Source organism: Eschrichtius robustus, chromosome 15 (assembly GCF_028021215.1).
Source record: "Eschrichtius robustus isolate mEscRob2 chromosome 15, mEscRob2.pri, whole genome shotgun sequence".
In the NCBI taxonomy this organism is placed as follows: Eukaryota; Metazoa; Chordata; class Mammalia; order Artiodactyla; family Eschrichtiidae; genus Eschrichtius; species Eschrichtius robustus.
This window is the reverse complement of record NC_090838.1, coordinates 26801547-26821434: the sequence shown is the minus strand read 5'-3', so window position 1 is coordinate 26821434 and position 19888 is coordinate 26801547. Positions and strand designations below refer to the sequence as shown.

Genomic DNA, 19888 nt, shown 5'->3' with positions numbered 1-19888 from the left:
AATTTCTAATTAAAAAAAAGATGACTACAGATAAGTTTTCCCAGGGAACCTATGTTATTATTATTCTTTCTTGATTTAATTAACAGAAAACAAATCTAAGACCATTAATGAAATGTAGGAGTGCTTATGTGGGTTGAATAATAAATATATTCAGTATTTTATTGTTGTAAGCAGAAAAAAAAAAACAAAACACAGACTCCATGAGGGCGGGAATGTGTCTGGTCACTACTAAATACTCAACATGTGTCTCATAGCAAGTGCTCAAGAAATATCGAATGAATGAATAAACTCCACTGACAGAGAACTAAAGAAATAATATTTATCTAAGGGATAACTGTCAGTAATTTTTTTAAAAAAATAAAGAACACTTCTATGAAACCTTTAGCCTCAAAACATTTATTTTATGCTATATTTGTCAGAGAGAAATGTTTTAGTCATAAAAGCTTCAGATCAAGGGAAAGCACAAGTTGTTATTCAGGAAACCCTGCAATCATTACAAAACATTTTCCCCTAAAATCATTAAAACATTACCAAAAAATGGCCAATGATACAAAGTAAAAATTTTCAATTAAACATGCCAATGACAGAATAACTGAATAAACAGGAAACAAATTTCTCAAGCACTTTTTCAAAAGAAAAACAGACAATTACTTGCTCCCAAAATTCCACAATGTATTATGCAAAAATCAAATTGACACATAAGGGAAAACTTCCACTAATTTGATAAATAAAATTGATGATGATGTCTAAGGAGTTTAATTTTTTAATATACTTCTGATTTACTTAGTATTCATTCCCTTTGTTAGGCTAAGAACAACTAGGAAATTAAAAACACTACTACCCAGATTCTTCGAGTCTGATGTGAATTGCCACTAAGCCATAAAATCCACCCAAAAAGAGAAATACACTTTGGTTCCCAGCTCAGGGAGACTGGGAGAGGGACTAACCAAAAGTCCAGCAATAAAGATGGTAGATTTCATCCCAAATTTCCACTTATTTTAGGAGTCGGGTCTCATTTCCCATTTCACTAATTTAATCTTTGTTTTAGCTTGACTCGAGATTTAAGGACTAAGATTTTCACCTAGGGGGCTTCCCTGGTGGCGCAGTGGTTGAGAGTCTGCCTGCCAATGCAGGGGACACGGGTTCGAGCCCTGGTCTGGGAAGATCCCACATGCCGCGGAGCAACTGGGCCCGTGAGCCACAATTACTGAGCCTGCGCGTCTGGAGCCTGTGCTCCGCAACAAGAGAGGCCGCGATAGTGAGAGGCCCGCGCACCGCGATGAAGAGTGGTCCCCACTTGCTGCAACTAGAGAAAGCCCTCGCACAGAAACGAAGGCCCAACACAGCCATAAATTAATTAATTAATTAATTAAAAAAAAAAAAAAAGATTTTCACCTAGAATCGCACGTTTTCTCAACTTCAACCTTGTCCTGCCAGCCTGACTCCACTACCCCCAGTAGGACTTTAAAAAGCACACCTTGAGACTATGGAATTGTTTTAATCTTTCCTTTTTCTCCCTGGAGTTTTCTCTCTTTAAATACCAAACCTAAGCTCTCTTCTCTAGAAATATAATAAAAGGTCCTATTTTTATCCCTGGAACAAAATCAAATATGTTTCAAGGTATAATATATTTTACAGTCAAAAGAAGCTAACTTTTACCCAATAAGTAGTTTACTCACCCAGCAGGATCTGACCCAGTATATTTGGGGAAAGAAAATATAGTTGGTAATAAAAGTAGAGAACTAGCAAAACAAATGGATGCCTTTCTGACATTTTCATTTTCTGACCTTTTCTGCAAAATATTTTTCTTTAACATCATAGACCCTGAGGGGATTCAACCGACCAGGCATACTTCATGGGGTACCCTCCTCAGTTCTGGTGTCCTACAACTGCAGCAGGCCACTGTCCCGTGGTGTTTTCTTCAACATGACTTTAAAAAGCCCCATCTAGAGCATGTGAAAATCTCTCTGCTCCTAATTCTTAATACCAGAGCACCAGCCCCTCCAGAATGAACAGTGGTATTTGAGATGCTGTGATTGCAGAGTTGAAGAAACACAAGACTTAATGTGTCTTGTGTTTAAAAGTAATAAAGAACAACGGGAGGGAGCACAATATACCCACTTTCTCAATTCGGAATTGAGAGTGTAATTCACGGCCTGGATCTAGAATCCTGACAACTGTGGCAAGCACACTTGGCGAGGGTTAAATACGTTTGCCCAGGGATTTTTAGAGGAGTTTTTTGGCATCATGGTTCAAGATGTTACTCTAAGAGTTCACCTCCGGAGGGATAAATACCATTGAAAAGACGCACTTTTTCATGTGAAAAGTCTCCACTTCCCTCAAAGAACCTATGTCAGCGTTCTCCGCAGCGTTAACTCTCTAGCTTCCACACTGTGGCCAGGGCAGCGGAAGAGGCTTAAGAGAAGGACTTCAGCACTGTCTCTGAATCAAAAGAACAAGTTGCAGGGCAGTAAACACTTACCTGTCTTCCATCTCTAACACTCATTCAATCTGGCCAGTTTGTGTGGGCTCCTTACAGAAGCAGTGGGCTAGACACGCTTCACATGATTCGAATTTTCTATCCCTTAATTTTAGAACAGAATTAGGTTTTATTTATCCCCACATTTGTTGTTTTTCCAGAAAGAAGTCAATGGAGGCACTTGTTATCGGTCTATCACTCACCATTTCCATAAATAACATCTGTCTGCTTGCACATGGAGAAGCAAGTCTGACTAAAATGACCCATATCTACTGGGCTGCGTGTGTACCAAGGAACAAATTTCATGACTTACTCACAAGCTTGATAGAGTAGGGGCCATTCCCCATGAGGGTCCCCAATTATCTCTACTATATGCTTGGAGAAATAGGATTCCATTTAGTCTATGTAATTGTTAAAACAAATATTTCCAACAAAATCAAACTCCTTCAAAGGAAATGAAGACTCCTGCCCACCTACATCCAATCTAGCCTCGACTTCAGCAACAACACATACAGCCAGGGAATCAGCCGGGCAGGACCGTCCAACGATCCTCACTCACACGCCTCCTTCTCACACAGTTTCCTCCGCCCCACCCCCACCCCCAGAAAACCTTTCCCCCTTTCTCTCCACCTTTCATCCTTTCACTCCCATCCACGATTCTCACCAACCTAGGCATGACCATACATTCCAACCTTCCACTTTTTCTTGGCTCTTTGCACATACTTCTATTTATGTATGTTTCTCTCCTCCAACATTCCCTTGGCCTCAATCAAGCCAAAGAAAACAGTTTGTATTCTCATCCTCCTTTGCTATTTTTAACACACATCCCACCTGGTGATTCTCCCTTTTTGGGAACGGGAAAGAGTATGTGGCGAGAGGGGAGTGACATGGGAAAGAACACAGGGGGAGGAAATGAACTCAGGCTGGGAATACAGGGGAAGACAGACAAAGCAAAGGGCAGAGAAGTGACTTTCATTCCAACAGCTAATACCTGGAAGTCACAAAAACATTAAAGGAGTTGAATGCCACCAACGTTCTACTATTTCCACAAGGGGCTGGGAAATTTCCCTCTTATATTAAAGGCAGACACAAGGAAGAAAACGACCTGTTACACACTTTACAAAACCTAAATTTGCTTGAAAGAAAAAGTGAAAAGACAGGATAGAGAAGGAAACCAAAACCTACTGTGCCCTGGACAGGCATTCTGAGTTACTGGAGCTGCCAGGCCAGGAGTAGATACAGTGATGTGCCTCTGAGAGATCCCAACTCTTTCATGTAGGTAATGAAAACCCAGTACAAACAAAATATTAGAAATTTGAATGCCTTTTATTTTGAGAAGCACTAAGGAAGCTGAACATAGGAATATTTGTGCAACTATCAAAACTCCTCCAAAGTTTGATGGATTCAACTGAAAGAAAAAACTGTTGAAGCCATTAGTTATATAGAAGAAAACTGGCATTTTTTAAATCTCTAAAGTAATTTAGAATTATAGAATCAGGGATATCCATGCTTGCAGAACACCAATTCTGTCAGTTCTTTTTTCCCCAGGACAAATTTCTCCCTGGCTCAGTTTTTAAATGACTCCATCAAATGGCCCCAGCTACTCTCCCCAAGGGATTACTGCCAAATTCAATAGATCTCACCATTAGGCAAGATTTCCGCCTAAATATCGCTTTTCTCAAAGTCGTCATATTATATCTAAATATGCTCCAGTATCATGTCATAAATAAAATTGAAAAATGATTAGTTGCCAATAAAAAATGAATTACTGATGTGTAATTACACATTGTAAGTTTTTCAACTGTCAGCTAATTCTTTTTAGGTTACTCATTTTCAACTTTTCCCTTTTGACTCTCATCAAGTTAATGTCTCTCCTGTTGAACACTGATGGTTTTAAAACGTGTCCACAAATTCTTTGCTACGTCTTTCTTCAAGAGATGATGTCCAATTCCCCTCCCCTTGAGCCTGGACTGGTCTCAGCAACTCATGTCTAAAGAACAGAATAAAGCAGAGTGATAGTTTGTGACTTCAGAGACTAGATCATAAAAGGCACTGCACTGCAGCTCCCATCCTACTCTCTTTCCTGGATCACTCATTCTGAGGGAAGCCAGCTCCCATGCTGTGAGAATCCTTGAGGAGTCTATGGAGAGGCCCACGCAACAAACAACTGAAGCTTCCTGCCGATCACCATGTGATTGAGCAATCCTGAAAGCAGATCTTCCAGCCCCAGGCAAGCCTTCAGATGACTGCTGCCCTTCCCTGATACCCTGATTGAAACTTCATAAAAGAACCCGAGCCAGAACCAATCAGCTAAGGTAATTCCCAATTCCTGACCCACAGAAACTGTAAGATAATGCTTGTTGCTTCAAACCACTAAGGTTGGGAATGCTCGGTTACACGGCAATAGATAATATAAACACACACACTCTTCTTCTCCACTTTGTTTTTTGCCTAGATTCTGAGAACATAGAAATAGTATATATGGGCCTTTCTAAATGTACAGAGCACTGTCTGCGTGACTGATGGACCCATGAAACATGCACACTGGCGCTTACTAAGCTACAAAGCTCAAATACACACCACGGCCATGTAAGTTATGCTCATAGCCATTTCACAGACTAGGAAACTACAGAGACATTCATCAGAAACTTGACCAAGGTCATTTTGTTAGGAAATGGTAGAAGCTGGGAGTTCAATGCAAGCCCTGCTCTTTCCTCAAAACCCCAATGCCTCTCCCACACTTTTAATGAGCAGTACTATGAAAATTACACGACACGAGGCACTTGGAAAGGTTGGGATGAAGGAGAGAAATGAAGATGGAGCACGTGTGGGAAGGTCAGGATGAAGGAGGGAAATTAACAGAGATGGAGCACAGACTATGTATCTGGCAGCATGTTAGGTGTCACATGCCATCTCACTTCATTCTTACAACAAACAGTCTTATGGAATAAGTGTTAAGAGTTTTATTTGTCCAAGAAACGGATAGAGGTTCAACAAGATGGGATACAGTAAAACCACCCTCTGGCTCCACCCTCCCAATCCTGCAATCAAGAGTAGAACAAAGACATGCAGAATAAAGCCATCCAACCCATTACCTCACAAGGCTGTGGCAGGGGCCATATGAAATAGTTTGTATGAATATGATTCATAAGCTGTTAAATATGCAAATTCAAGAGGTTATCATTACATGCAGTCAGCTCTTAGAGGGAAAACTCAAATGAGCAGCAACACTTGCTCCATGATAAATTACAGAGCAAAACACACAAGAGCTTCTAAATATGGGAAAATTTCACCTCGAAATGTTTGCTTTCATGATCATAATTACTACTAAAAACTCTAGAAGAAAGTAAAATTCTACTGTGGACTTTGGTTCTTACACAGTTTCCAGGTAAGATCTGATTGCTTCATTTTGTTTGAAAGCTATCGAAATGGATCTTAAACGGCAATAGGAACCCCCTGATTAGAAAGGCTTATTTTGCATTTGGATTATTTTTGTTAAAAAAATTCCTCCCAGAAGCTCTATATTCAGATAATTTTTTAAATGTGTCATGGCCATTAAAGTCCTACATACAATAAAGTTGACAAATTTTTTAAATATAGTCAAATTTTGACTTTGGACTCACCTGAAAGGAACTTACACAAAGAGCTAAAGTGACAATCTTTTCAATGAACAAGTTTTGTTTTGGCAATTTATACCTTGTTACATTTTTGCTTCCTAACAAATACATGCATAACATGTAGGGTAACAGTTTAAACAGTCAAACAATGTTCTAACGGGCTTCCCTGGTGGCGCAGTGGTTAAGAATCCACCTGCCAAGGAAGGGGACACGGGTTCAAGCCCTGGTCTGGGAAGATCCCACATGCCGCGGAGCAACAAAGCCCGCGTGCCACAACTACTGAGCCTGCGCTCTAGAGCCCGTGAGCCACAGCTACTGAGCCCACGTGCCACAACAACTGAAGCCTGCGCGCCTAGAGCCCATGCTCCGCAACAAGAGAAGCCACTGCAATGAGAGGCCCACGCACCGCAACTAAAGAAAGCCCGTGTGCAGCAACAAAAACCCAGCGCAGGCAAAAATTAATAAATAAATTTATTTCAAAAAAAGAATAACAATGTACTAATATTACAATGTAACATACTGAATTAATGCATATGCAGCAATTAGCACTGTGGCTGGCGTATGGTAAGTGCTAAATAGATGAGGAGAAAGACCAGGATTGAATCCACAGTGTCTTTGGAGAATATAAATGAGCCTATGTCCAAATTTCCTGATCTTCAGAGACATGAATATAATTTACAACACCAAGAGCAGGTTTGTTAAATATGTATTGTATGTTCTTGAGGTATATTAAGGTGTGGTTTGGAAACTGGGATCTCTGACAAGAAACATTATGAATCACTTTCTCTGCTAAGAGTATTCTTTAAACTCCTTTAAAAAGAGGCCTCTAACTTCGCTATATTTCCAGGTTCAAGACATGGCAGAGCATGTCTGCTATGAATTTATACACACTCCCCCCACCCCCGCTTTGTGGTTGCCTGAAAACCCATACCAAAAATAATGATGAACGAATAAAAGGTATAATGGGATTTCGGAAGTGTTACTGAAAGTGTTCCTATCCGCACTCAATAACAAACTCTAAACTGGACATTCTCCATTCCATATGAGCAAGAATCCCTGAGACCCAAGAATGCTTCTGTTAAAAATCCTAATGGCTGCTCAGACATAAATGTGGTAACACATCAGGTTCTACTGAAAGCAGGCCAGGCAGAACTTCTCTAGGTGTTTCAGTAGTCCTGAGGAAATGGCAGAACTGAGCCATCCACTTCTCTATCCATCACAAGCCCACCCCAACGTTTGATGCTCTGAGATGTCAGGACAGGCAGCTGTTAGAGGGACGGGTACAAATAGAACGTGTGTTAGCCAGAGTCTCCGTCCACAACACAATGCGAGGGGTGCATGTTATCTGGAGTGATGGAATGGTATGGTAAAGCTGCGTGAAGCAATAAGGGAGATAAGCCCCAAGAAGATCCAGGGACAGCCAGCCCTCATGGAGACTAGGGCACATTTCAGTAACTGCAAAGATGTTGAGAATCCACAGTACTTGTAGCACCCCATTATAAGTTGCCCTGTTCCCAGCGCTTTTCAGAAAAGGCTGATGAACTTCATTCTTATATACATTAATGAGATAGAAAGCTTCTCTCTGGCTGCTTCTGCTGGTGTTTCACTTATGTTACAGTTGTGTACTGCTTAGCTCTAACTTACAAACGCCTTAAGAGAGATTCTGACTCATTTCATCAGTATGATCCCTGCTGGGGAAAGAGCGATCCTGAGATGCACCTGTAGCAGTTAAGTGGTGGTCATTAAAACAAGCAGCACAGCTGCCTGGTGCGTGGGGTTCCAGACATTGTTAAAGGAGAGTGCCCAATCCCACATAAGAAGCCCAGAGGCCATCAACCAAAAGAAACTATGACTAACACCCTCTCACCTGCTCTATGATGCTTGCTTGCTTTCAGCAAAGCTTTCCAAATCTGTTTCTAGGATACCAGGATTTTTAAATATCTATGATTTTTTTTTACAAGAGCAACCACTGCCTACCTCAAATGTTTTCATTTAGTTAAACTGGTACCTTGAGAGAAACTTGTGAAGCACAGTTAGGGCTACAAGAAAACTTTTTTAATGGATACTTGCTATATGGATACTATAAGGAGCTCCAAAAAAGTAAATTTTTAAATAATACACATTTATGTATTTGACTGAATATATTTGTGTGTTTATGTGTATATACACATATTTCATTATTTAAAGTTTGCCTGCCAGAAGAATTACTCACATAGAACCATGTTGCAATTACCTCCTAGGGAAGAAAGGTTTTCCTCCTACTCCAGCCATGTATTAATTTCTACTAGCTTTGTCTGGGAGGAGCAAGGGAGAACAAGGACAGCTGGCTTTCAGCTTAAGTACAATTTCATCAGACGCTAATACTAAGTCAATATTGAAAAATAATGCACAACTAAAATTGTAGATAATCACAACACAAAAACTTCTTTAAGAAATGTCATACAAAAACACAAAGAAGGTACTGAGGTCTTTACCTCCACAACGTGGGTACAGATTCACCACAAGGCCATCATTTTCAATGCTAAGAGGACCTTTCTATAAGGAGACTGACCCACAAGAAGACAAAGCATTCTACTTTAATTCCTTTTGTAACATCTCATAAGCAGAACTTTTGTATCAAAAGTATCATTTCAACTCTAATGATGATTAATTTTCTAGAAGTTATTTCCCCATTTAGAAGAAAAATCAAGTCAAGCCCTCAGTTTCTGGTAAATAAATCCTAAGGCTGAGTAGGCACCATGTTTTTTCAAATTCAAGTTTTCTGCTACCAAAACGTTGCATCGTAGTTTCCCTCAGGCAAACTGTAAATTCATGTGTTTTATTTTTCCTTAGAAATATCACAGTTTGGTCACAGAATATTCTGGAGCTACACAGGGTTTCTCAATATCTTGAACTCAGTCTCAACACCCAGAAATATCCTTGGATTGGTTTGTTATGAAACCTTGGGCCCTTTGGGTTTAAAGCCTCTTTCTCTGGCACGGAAAGCTGCCCACTGGGGAATTTAGGTTACATAATCCTCTCACTCTAGGTTTTCCTCCACTGTTTTCATATTGCTGGATAAGCTTCTTGGCAGTGTTTATAATCAGTCCATGCCTACCACTGCCCAGCTATCTTGAACTGTGTGTGAGTAATCAGGCAATGAGAAGTTCACATCCACATACCTTCCGGGACTGGGATATGACCAAACAACCCCTGGATAAAATAAACCACCTGCCCTCGCCCCTCCAAATGAGGCACGGTGGCCACAGCAAGACCACACATGGAACAACTTCTACAATAGGTAATACTCTGTCCTTCAAAGGAACCTGAATTCCTAAGGACATCAACTCAGCAAAACCCTGGTGTTCACCCACATTCACCAGAAGGCTTTCTCAAGCATTTTTTTATACCCAGTATGCTGATGCTTTGCTGCCTAGGCTTTTAAGGCCAACAAGGGTTTTACCAGAAATTATTGAAGACTGGGTGATTTTCTTCTGGCCCTCTTAGTGCTAAGATCCACATTGCCATATGGCTGGGAAACTGGCTCAATGTCCTGATTCCCAAACAACACTGTGTAGGGATAACCAAGCAGCTCCAGGAACTTGCTGATTTTACAAGGGAAAAGGCACAGAGCTTTACTATCAACCCTTCTTCAAGGCATTATGTTTTCACACCTAGTATCATTTTTAAATGCTAAATCGTTTGTTAGTTTGCATCAGCTTCACGTGAGATCGTTTCTGGCTGGTACAACTTCCACTGTCACTTCGTACTTGCTGTATTGGTGTGGAGCCATTCCCTCGAGACACACTTACCTGCACATGACAAGCTAAGGGTAGTCTCCACGCAGGGAAGGATTTCGAGTGCTGAAGAATGTTAAGTCTACGGAATTCTCCTTCCTCCAAAGTGCCCAGTTTGTCCGTCTGCAAAGCTTTGCCCTAGTGGGGCTCCCAACCAATCAGGAACTAACAGAGAGGGCATCTCAGAGAACTGGGATTGCCAGCACACTTGATTTCCCCTTCCCTTTTCTCTCTTCACACAAGTGATCTTCCTATCACTCATATCTTAAACTTCAACACCCAAATGAGGCAAGGGTGGTTCTCAGGACCAGACTCTTCCTCACCCGCATTTTCAAACTGTTCTTCCTCTGGAGGTATCCATGTTGCAAATTCATCCTGCACTTAAGAACCTGGTTCCAATTCTTCTCATCTGTACTTATGACATCTACATTTGCCTTCATCTAGTTGCCACTCCACGGTTTCTCCCCTTTTTTGCAAAGGCCCAGTGAGTGGAGGTTGAATCTGGTCTTCCTTAAAGCCCACTTCCATCTATGGTGGGTGCTCTGAACTACACCACGGACTCCCTCCCTGTGAAGATTCTGTAACTAGCACAGTGCGTCCGAGCCTTTAATGAGTATTCCTGCCCACCTACTTGAAATGGCTGGCATAAGCACAACAGCCTAAGCCAAATACTGCCTGCCTATCCTTTCAACTTCAGATTTGTTTTGCTAAAGCAAAAATCTTGGATGTGTCCTCTAACCTTCTGCAGAACTACTCTCTTCTCTCAGGACAACCAGGAAGATGCAGTTTTAATGGTAACATCTTCGCTCTGTCAGTCTGCAACCACAGAAAATCTTCACTCCAGACACATGAACTTTTTTTTCCCGGGGAGATATAACACTTGCCATCAAACCCTGAGATGCTTTCATGTCTTATGCTTCTCGGTGGCAGTGTGAACACAGCCTGAAGGCTAACGCTAGCACATTCAACCGTAGTGTCACTAAAAGAGGAAGGCTCGTGTGCCCAAAGGGCCCGTGCTCTTCAGAGTATGGGAACATGGACTGAGGTCAGGCCAGAACTGGGCTGCAGGGATTTGGGCAGCAAAGTTGCTCAGTGGACTCTTTGCCTCCCTCTCAAACCTAAGACCTGCTGAGGAGGGCTGTTGCATCTTCAAATGGGGGAGAGCCAGGAATTCCAGTCAGCCCATGACTCATGTTGGGGGGTGAGGGTGGGAGCAGAAGCTGAGTCGACTGGCCTGTTGCAAGCACTGGGAGGGGTCAGCACAGACACAGGATCCAGGGCTAAGATGTTTCCTGGGGTCCCAGTGCAGGCACGATAAGGTTTTCTTCTGTCAGAAGCGGCCTAATGGGGCTGTGTATGTGTTTCCTGCACCACTATGGGTGTTTACCTAAGCAGAAAGCCTATGTTTAACAATTTAAGTAAAAATTAAAAGTGGCCTTCTCCTAACTTTTTATAACTGAACAGTATCATATTTTCTCAATGCCAATAATCAATCACTCTCTCATGTCTCTCAGCACATCAGGAGATAAATTAGCAACTCTTTTAAGAGTCTGATTTGTATCAATTTTAGAAACTTTAGAAAGGTAGCATATAAAAGATGGTGTCTGCCTTTCCTGAAATTTAAGATTTTGGCTTTGTTGAATCTGAAGTAAGATTTCAATAGACAACTTTAAAATATAATTAACCTTTTTAAAAGCTAAGTCCACCTTGAGAGGAAAACCACTGGAATTAGCAATGAGAAATCCAATTATAAAAGTTTACATTTCTAAAAATTTCCAAATATTAAACTAAGGTAATAGAAAAAAAAAGTGGAGCAGGTGAATATTCAAATCAGAGATTCTCCAATTTCTTAGCTCTAGGACTCTTTGCATAACCTGCAAATCAGTAGTCTAGGGAACTATTTCAGCTACAGGGATATTTCTGCTCATCCTAAAGCTCTCCTTTATAAGTAACTCCACACTCTACCTTAAGAAGCTCTCCATTATTAACCCTGATGATAAAAAAATTCTTCCACCATGGACCAAAATAGAAATGTTATTTTCTGTTTTTAATATCATCAAGCGTCCCATGGTATTTTCAGCACAACAGCAGATAGTCTGGAATGGATACTTATCACCCTCAAGATCTTTTTCTAGTGCATTGTATTGAAATAATCTCTTTAGGTGTGAGATATTTGGGTCTGCTCCTGAGCAGATACTAAGATGATCTGAACCGACTGTTTTTATAAGATTGCCTTTAAATGTTATCATCATGTCATTTCAACTTCCCTCCCTCTAGGTTAAAAACACTACTAAGCCAACCACAACAGAATTTGGTTTACATAGTCAAATCTTTCCTACAAATTACCGAAAGAGGTACTGGATAAAGCAGATCCCCTCTACCCAACACCATTCTTAGCACTTCTGAGAGAACCAGTGACCTCCATTCCTTGAAACTTTTATAACTACTTATTGGGAAATAATTTTTAAGTATTTTTGTGTTATTTTTAACATAACATGGCTTTACCATATTCACACTTTGTGCAACCATGATAACCATTTAATTCCAGAACACTTTCATCAGCCCAAAAGAAACTCCTTACCCATCAATGGTCACACCCCATTCCTGCTCTCCCCAGCCCCCAGCAACCACTAATCTACTATCTGTCTGCATGGATATTTCATATAATTTGCCTGTTCTAGACATTTCATATAAAAATGGAATCATATGTGATCTGGATTCTTTTGTACCTGGACTCATTCAGTATGCTTTCAAGGTTCATTCACGTTGTGGCATGTATCGTATTTCATTCCTTTTTGTGGCTGAACAGCCAATGGCACGATATACCACATTTTGTTTATCTACTGTCAGTTGATGGGCAGTTTGGTTGTTCTCACTTTTTGGCTATTGTGAATAACACTGCTATGAACATTTGTACATACGTTTTTGTGTACACACGTTTTCACTTCTCTTGAGTATATACTTAGGAGTGGAACTGCTGAGTCATAGAGTAACTCTATGTTTAACTTTTTGAGGAACTCATGGTGATTCATGCAATTCAGTCCAGCCGCATGGCCGTTAATGGGTCATCCAGTGAAAATGTTATTTCCATCAGTATCAAAAGACTTTCTATAAGCAACCAGGAGTAACATCCATTACTTTCCCCAGCGCTGTGTGGCATGTCACTCTAACATTAAAGGAAACTAGACTTATCTAACACAACTGGTGTCCTGGTAGTTCATGCTTTTCTGGCTGCCTCCAAACCAAGTGGAGCTACGTCTGAGAATCATCATGGGGAGGAGGGTGGGTTGCTGGGAATAGTGACACTGAAGAACAGCTGCTTACACACAGGGCCTCTAGAGCATCTTTTGGTTTAATTGTCCTGTTCCAGGCACCAGTCAATCAGGTCCAAGATCTATGTATTTTCAGCAGATTGATTTTTTTCAATTGAAGCATGGCTGATTTACAATACTGTGTTAGTTTCAGGTATACAACATACTGATTCAGTATTTTTGCAGATTATATTCCATTATAGGTTATTACAAGACAATGGGTGTAATTCCCTGTGTTATACGTATATCCTTGTTGCTTATGTATTTTACATATGGTAGTTTGTATCTATTAAACCCATACCCCTAATTTGTCCCTCCCTCCTTCTGAGTCTGTTTCGTATATACATTCGTATTATCTTTTAGATTCCACATATAAGTGATATTATACAGCATCTGTCTTTGTCCAACTTATTTTACTAAGCATAAAATTCTCTAGGTCCATCCACATTGCTGCAAATGGCAGTATTTCATTCTTTTTTATGGCTGAGTAATATTCCATTGTTTATATACACACACCACATCTTAATGCAAACACCTGTTGATGGGCACTTGGGTTGCTTCCATATCTTGGCTATTGTAAGTAGTGCTGCACTGAACACTGGGGCACATGTATTTTTTCAAAGTAGTGTTTTCACTCTTTCCAGATACATACCCAGGAATGGAACTGCTAGATCATATGGTGGAATTGCTAGATCTTACGGTTGCTCTATCTTCAGTTTTTTGAGGAACCTCCATACTGTTTTCCACAATGGTTGCACCAATTTATATTCCCATCCTCAGTGTACAAGGGTTCCCTTTTCTCCACATCCTCTCCGACACTTGTTATTTGTAGACTTTTTGATGATAGCCATTCTGACAGGTGTGAGGTGATACCTCAATGTGGTTTTGATTTGCATTTCTCTTATAGAGATGTTAAGCATCTTTTCATGTGTCTGTTAGCCATCTGTATGTCTTCTTTGTAAAAATATCTGTTCAAGTCTTCTGCCCCTTTCTTGATTGGGTGGGGTTTTTTTTTTGATACTGAGTTGTATGAGCTGTTTGTATATTTTAAATATTAACCCCTTGTCAGTCGCATCATTTGCAAATATTTTCTCCCATTCCATAGGTTGTCTTTTTAGTAGATTGAGAAACTAAGTCTCTATATTACCAGTTGGCAAACTACAGCCCATGGGCCAAATCCAGCCAGCTACCTTTTTTTTTTTTTTAAACGACCTACTAGCTAAGAGTTTTTACATTTTTAAATGTCTACATTTTAAATAGTTATGTACGTACCTATATATAACATCCTCAATTTGTATCTTGGCTCCCAGTGCCTAAAATATTTATTATCTGGTCTTTAAGAAAAAATTTGCAGACCCCTGCTCTAGATGATACTCATGCAAATTAAACTAGTCTCCAGTCTTAATACCAGAGATTCCCAAACCATCTTTTCCTGACACCTCCATGAAATTCAGAATTCTTTTATCAGTATGATCATAAGCTTTCAAAAACTCTTCCCATCACATTCTAATTTTGGAGAGCTTCTATAAAATATGATCTACATAAAGCTTCAAGGAAATAGTAGTACCTCTAGATTTTTAGAGATAAGAAAAATATTATATACTTAGGAATATTTCTAGAGAACAGGCTATTAAGCACTGAAATCAAAGGAGCTTTAAAAACAAGATGATACATCTATTGTTTTGCAAATAACTTGAAAGCTATCCTTTCTAAAGGGCAAGGAGATGATCTACACAATTTCTCCATTCTTCCCTTATCATCCCAATAAATCACCTCAGGCTATTGCTCTGGGGTCCAGCCTCAAGTCCTGAGCACAATTTTCTCAAAAGATGAAAAGTGGAATGTACATACCTTATATTAGCTACTCTTTTTGTTAAATGGCCAATTCTGGGATGTGGAGGTGGTCCCCAGGAATCAAGCCCATACAGACACAGACTTCTGAAGTGCCAAACAGTAGTAAGAATTCTCTCTCAGCTCTCCGCACTACTCTGGGTGGTGAAAGACAGTCCTTTTCAACCTCACAACTGGCATTCTCTTTCACTACTTATGGCGCAGGCCATCCATCAACGTGAGACAGAGCAGGAAGCTGCTGGAAGGAGCCTGTGCATCCAGCTCTCCCCTTTGAACAGTCTGCCGCCTCACTGAAGAACGTTTTCTCCAGATGCTGCCAGCAGACACTCTGTAATATTTAACCCACAAATCATCACATTCCCCACCCTCTGAGCCGGGGCTTGTCCTTGAACCTCCCCCATAGTGAGAGATTAACCAAGCTGGCCACTGATACAAGAGCTCTTTACAAACTCAGTAAAACCTGCCACACCATGGAACCGATATACTAAAAACACTGCCCTCCTGACATGAAAACATCCACTGTAGGTAAATCTCGGAGGGTAATGCAGGACCCTGCAGACATCTCACAAAGAATAAGTCCTGGCTATCTCACTAAGGAAAATATTTTATCAATGTAAACATATCAGCCATACAACTGTACAGAAAATTAGAGCAAGTACATCTTGGAAATGGAGCCATCTTGCAGAAACAGTATTACAGGCAAGTCACTTCAGATCCTGCAATGTCCAGGAAAACTGCCTTTCCTCTGAAGAAGGAAACCATACTGCTGTCTGGTTGTTTCAGGAACCAGTACGGATTTTTAAAAAAATGATTCTTGAATTTCATCTACTGTGACACATTAAAGCCATCTACAGAGCGAAGTGTTTCCAAAGCACGATACTGTAACTTCGAAAGATGACTGACAGGACATACTCACACTGAAAACGTGCTGCCACATGGTCGTGTCCAAATCTTACAGGGAATGAACCTTCAGTAGACTGCGCTCCCGAAATCACCTTCTGAGCTGCAAAGTACTTGGGCTTGAGCACATATTCCTGGGCCTGGCCATGATGAATCATCACATTCTGTGAGGAAAGGGGTGTCACTCTGGAAAGAAACAAAGTAAGGATAAGGAAGTTAATAACGGACTTTTAAAGTCAACTAAGAAGGAAAGAATAAGAGATCAGTTAAACTTAGAAAGGAGCATAAACATTTCATGCAAGGCTAATTTTTTCCTTCAAATACTGTAGTCATGACATATTAAGAAATAATAACACCTTACCCTTGGAAACCTCCAACAGAAAGGGGACTCTGCCTGTCTAGTCAAGAAGTGTAAGGACATACAGGTCATCAACAGACGGAGTCTATCAAAGCACTGAAAGCACAGCTACCACGAGCCCTCATGCAACACACGCAAGTTATATTTAAGACAAAAACATACATGAACAGGTATGTATATCAGGAAGGTATTAAACCTCTTTGAGCCTCACTTTCCTATTCTGTACCATGGACTATCTGCTGCACAGGGCTAAGAAAAAAATTCTTGTAAAAATCTGAACACACAAAAACTGAAAAAAATTTTATAATCTTTTGAAATATAAATTATGATCATGGGGAAAAAACACACTCATAACATTGTAGTTAACAGTTCTTTTAATATTTCATGCTGTATCTCAATGATTAAAACTGTACTATTGAGGTTAAGTGTTTCATAATTACTAGTCTCTAAGAATAATAAGAATAACAACTTACGACAATCTCATAATTTTGTCAGTGACAGGAGTCAAGACCTCTGAGGACTCCTGAACTCGATTACTGTGTTTTCACCCTTCTGGCTGAACCCTTTTCTCTTCTATGACAGTTCTCTACTGCTGCATGTACTGTATACTTTAAAATAAGCCTTCATCCAGATTTAATCACTCCCTGAGGGACAGAATTGAAATCATTCACTAAGCAAGACAAACAATGTAGAATATAAAGAAGATATACCAAATAATTCTGGAAAATGCAAACTTGCTATTAAAATTGTTGGAACAGACCATTTTAGCAGCAAACTGAGCCTTTGGAAGGAAACTTGCCCTCTGCTGTAATCTTGAATATTACTGACTGTGACACGTTAAAGCCATCTAAACCGAACAATATTTCCAAACTACCATACTATAACTGGGGTTTTGTGGCACCTTATTAGCATGAGTTTAGCCCAGTCAACCATCTTCCCAAAAGACTGGCCCTAATGGGGGACTATCTGAACAAGAGGAAGAAATGACACCACGGGTGGTAAGAAAGATAAATCATCAAGCCATCAAAAACACCCACACAGTGTCTCATCAAAAGCAGTAGCAGAATCTTGACTAAATCCAGCCTATTGGATTCATTCTGGTTGGGATGGATGAGCTATTTTGTGAGACAAGACATCCATGAGAGACAAATAGAAGAGGCTGGGATTAAGGGTGCTTCCCTCTTAGTCAGTCAGCGATCTAAATCTATTACGTTCAACCCTGTAGTCCTAGGAAAGCCTAGGAAAATACATCTCGAGCCTAGATTTTCCCAGACGCAATGCCATGGAAGGGCATTCTCTTCGTCACTGGATGACTGACTTAAGTTACTAAAAGCCTAAAGCTTAACATTGTAAACACTTTTGTTTCGATGATGTAAGTGTTGGTTTGAACTTTAAGTATGTTTGATTGGGATGAAGTAGAAAGTGAAACAGCTGGACACATCTGGTGGTGACTGCTAAGAACCACAAGGCTGCTCTGTCTGCCTTGTGGAAAGGGGAAGCCCTCCTTCTCATCGCAGGGGCAACTCGCTCCCCAGCTACGCTGTCAACCCCGTCACTATACTACTGGGACCTGCTGAGAGAAGTACGGGCTGACTCCTGTTCAGAAGAGGACAGCCCGGCATTCCAAGAGACCTTGAAGCTGCTACAACTAATTCCTGCTCTGACCACAGCCAGATAAGGGTGATCGTGGGCTCTGCCTCCTAGTTGAGGTCCTCCCTTTCTCTCCCCTCTGAATCACAGAAGTGAGAAGCAGCAAGAAACGAGCTGAAAGCACATGTGTGTGTCGGCTCCTTTTCCCTAAACGTTAACAAAAAGGTAATGAACAAACAAGAGAGCTGTACCAGGTCTAGAACTTGAGTAACAAACCTCAGCCATCATTAACTAAAGAAAATGAGTAATAGTACTGGTAATGGTACCCACGTCTTACTATAACTATCCTACAAGTGACAGACACATTGCAAATATGAAACTACACAGAGCTGTGCTTCCTCGTCCTCCATCTCCTTCACTTTCCTCCAATTCGAGGATGTAAATAAATACATGTGCTCGCAAAGACACACAGACACATGAACAGACAGGCCACTCTGTCTCATGGCCTCATGGAGAAGCAAAGCCATGAGAAGTGACACCATGTGGGGCAAGTAGAGGCAACTGTCCACTCACTCATTCCACAAATAGAAATTAAGTGTAATCAGCATCCTACTCTCTCTTCCTCACTTCCCCCTTCATGGTTGGCATCTACCTTTTCCTCTAATTTCACCCTTCACAATTATTTCCACTTTGGACCATCTCTCAGCCTTACAAATATATATCCTCTTTAACTCTTCTTTTCCTTCTCTTTTACTCAAGTATATCTAGTGTTTCTTATCTCCCAGGGAAGAAAAAAAAAATCTCCTTTCAGTTGGGATTTTCTCCTCTCTTCCCCCATACCTTTACATTAAAAAAAAAAAAAAGGCTTAACAATCGCTAGTGAAAATCAGATCTGTCATAGCATTATAAATAATTTTGTAAAGGAAAACCAAACTGTTTAAAGAAAATTAGATTAAAATGAAAACTATAGGACCCCTGGTTCAAAATGGATTTGGGGGCACCCATATATTTTCCCTTCCTCCAAAGAAGCCCTAAAAGTTACAGGTAAGGAATAAAAAAAGAAAAGAAATCCAGACTTGACATTTGGCTGTTATGCAATAGGACAGCCACACTAGTCATTAAAATATTGAAGTACTCTGTTCTGACAAACATCTACTGTCCCAAGTGTTCCTCCCTCCCCCACTCCACTGGACTCCCCAGGATATCCACTCAGTCCCATAAGTAAGAAATTCACATTTGACAGAGCTGGAGACCTCAGGGTCTCGGCTCCAGCATCCTTTCTGATGTGCGGCACAGGTAAGGATACTAAAAATGTTTCACATAGCCCATTAACACATACAGGAAAAATTTTAACAAATCTGTAAGAGAGCAGGGCAGACTGAGAAATGTTGACTGTTGTAGGAGGAAGGAAGCCATACCTAAATATTTTAACTTCTTTTATCTCAATCTACAGTAAGAAGCACATTTTACATGGAGATCCAGTACACATCCATACATATTTTTTTTTAAATACAGCTAAGTATTACAAAATAGTATATTTATCCTTACTATGCAAAGGACACGAATATTCTCTCCTGTCATTTTTTTAAATGACAGTCTTGAACTACTACATTGATGTCATGACTTCCTGACTCCTAATGGGTCACAAAGTAGCTTAAGGACACTGGTTGGAAAAATCACACAGGCACAGAGGAAGCCATCTTCCCAGGAGACCACAGACATGTTCTGGATACTCAAACCAAGTAAAGCACAGGGTGATAATGAGAAGTAGGGCTGAACACTGGTGTCTTCACTAAGAAGGCTACATATGAAGGCAGCTGTTCTCCCCGATTCTAGCAAAGAGAACATCCAAAAGTCAGGCTTCTACCCCCCATCAGGGAAAAAAATTAGTCTTCTTCTCTAAAAGAATGGAACTATGTGGTACAAACCACAAAACTTACTCCCCCAGAGTAAGGCCCTCTCATTCTGGTGTTTGGAGATCCCCTAGCTTCAAGATTGGTTTCCCA

General features: G+C 40.5%; 1 protein-coding gene across 4 annotated transcripts in view; it reads right to left on the bottom strand.

Moving 5' to 3' along the window:
• The window catches only part of LTBP1 (latent transforming growth factor beta binding protein 1), a 419491-nt gene that overhangs the window by 257533 nt on the left and 142070 nt on the right, over positions 1-19888 (bottom strand). For all 4 annotated transcript variants that reach the window (XM_068564861.1, XM_068564862.1, XM_068564863.1 and 1 more), the window contains exon 4: positions 15951-16120. In XM_068564861.1, coding sequence (XP_068420962.1) covers positions 15951-16120 — 170 coding nt within the window. The remainder of the gene's footprint in view (positions 1-15950; positions 16121-19888) is intronic.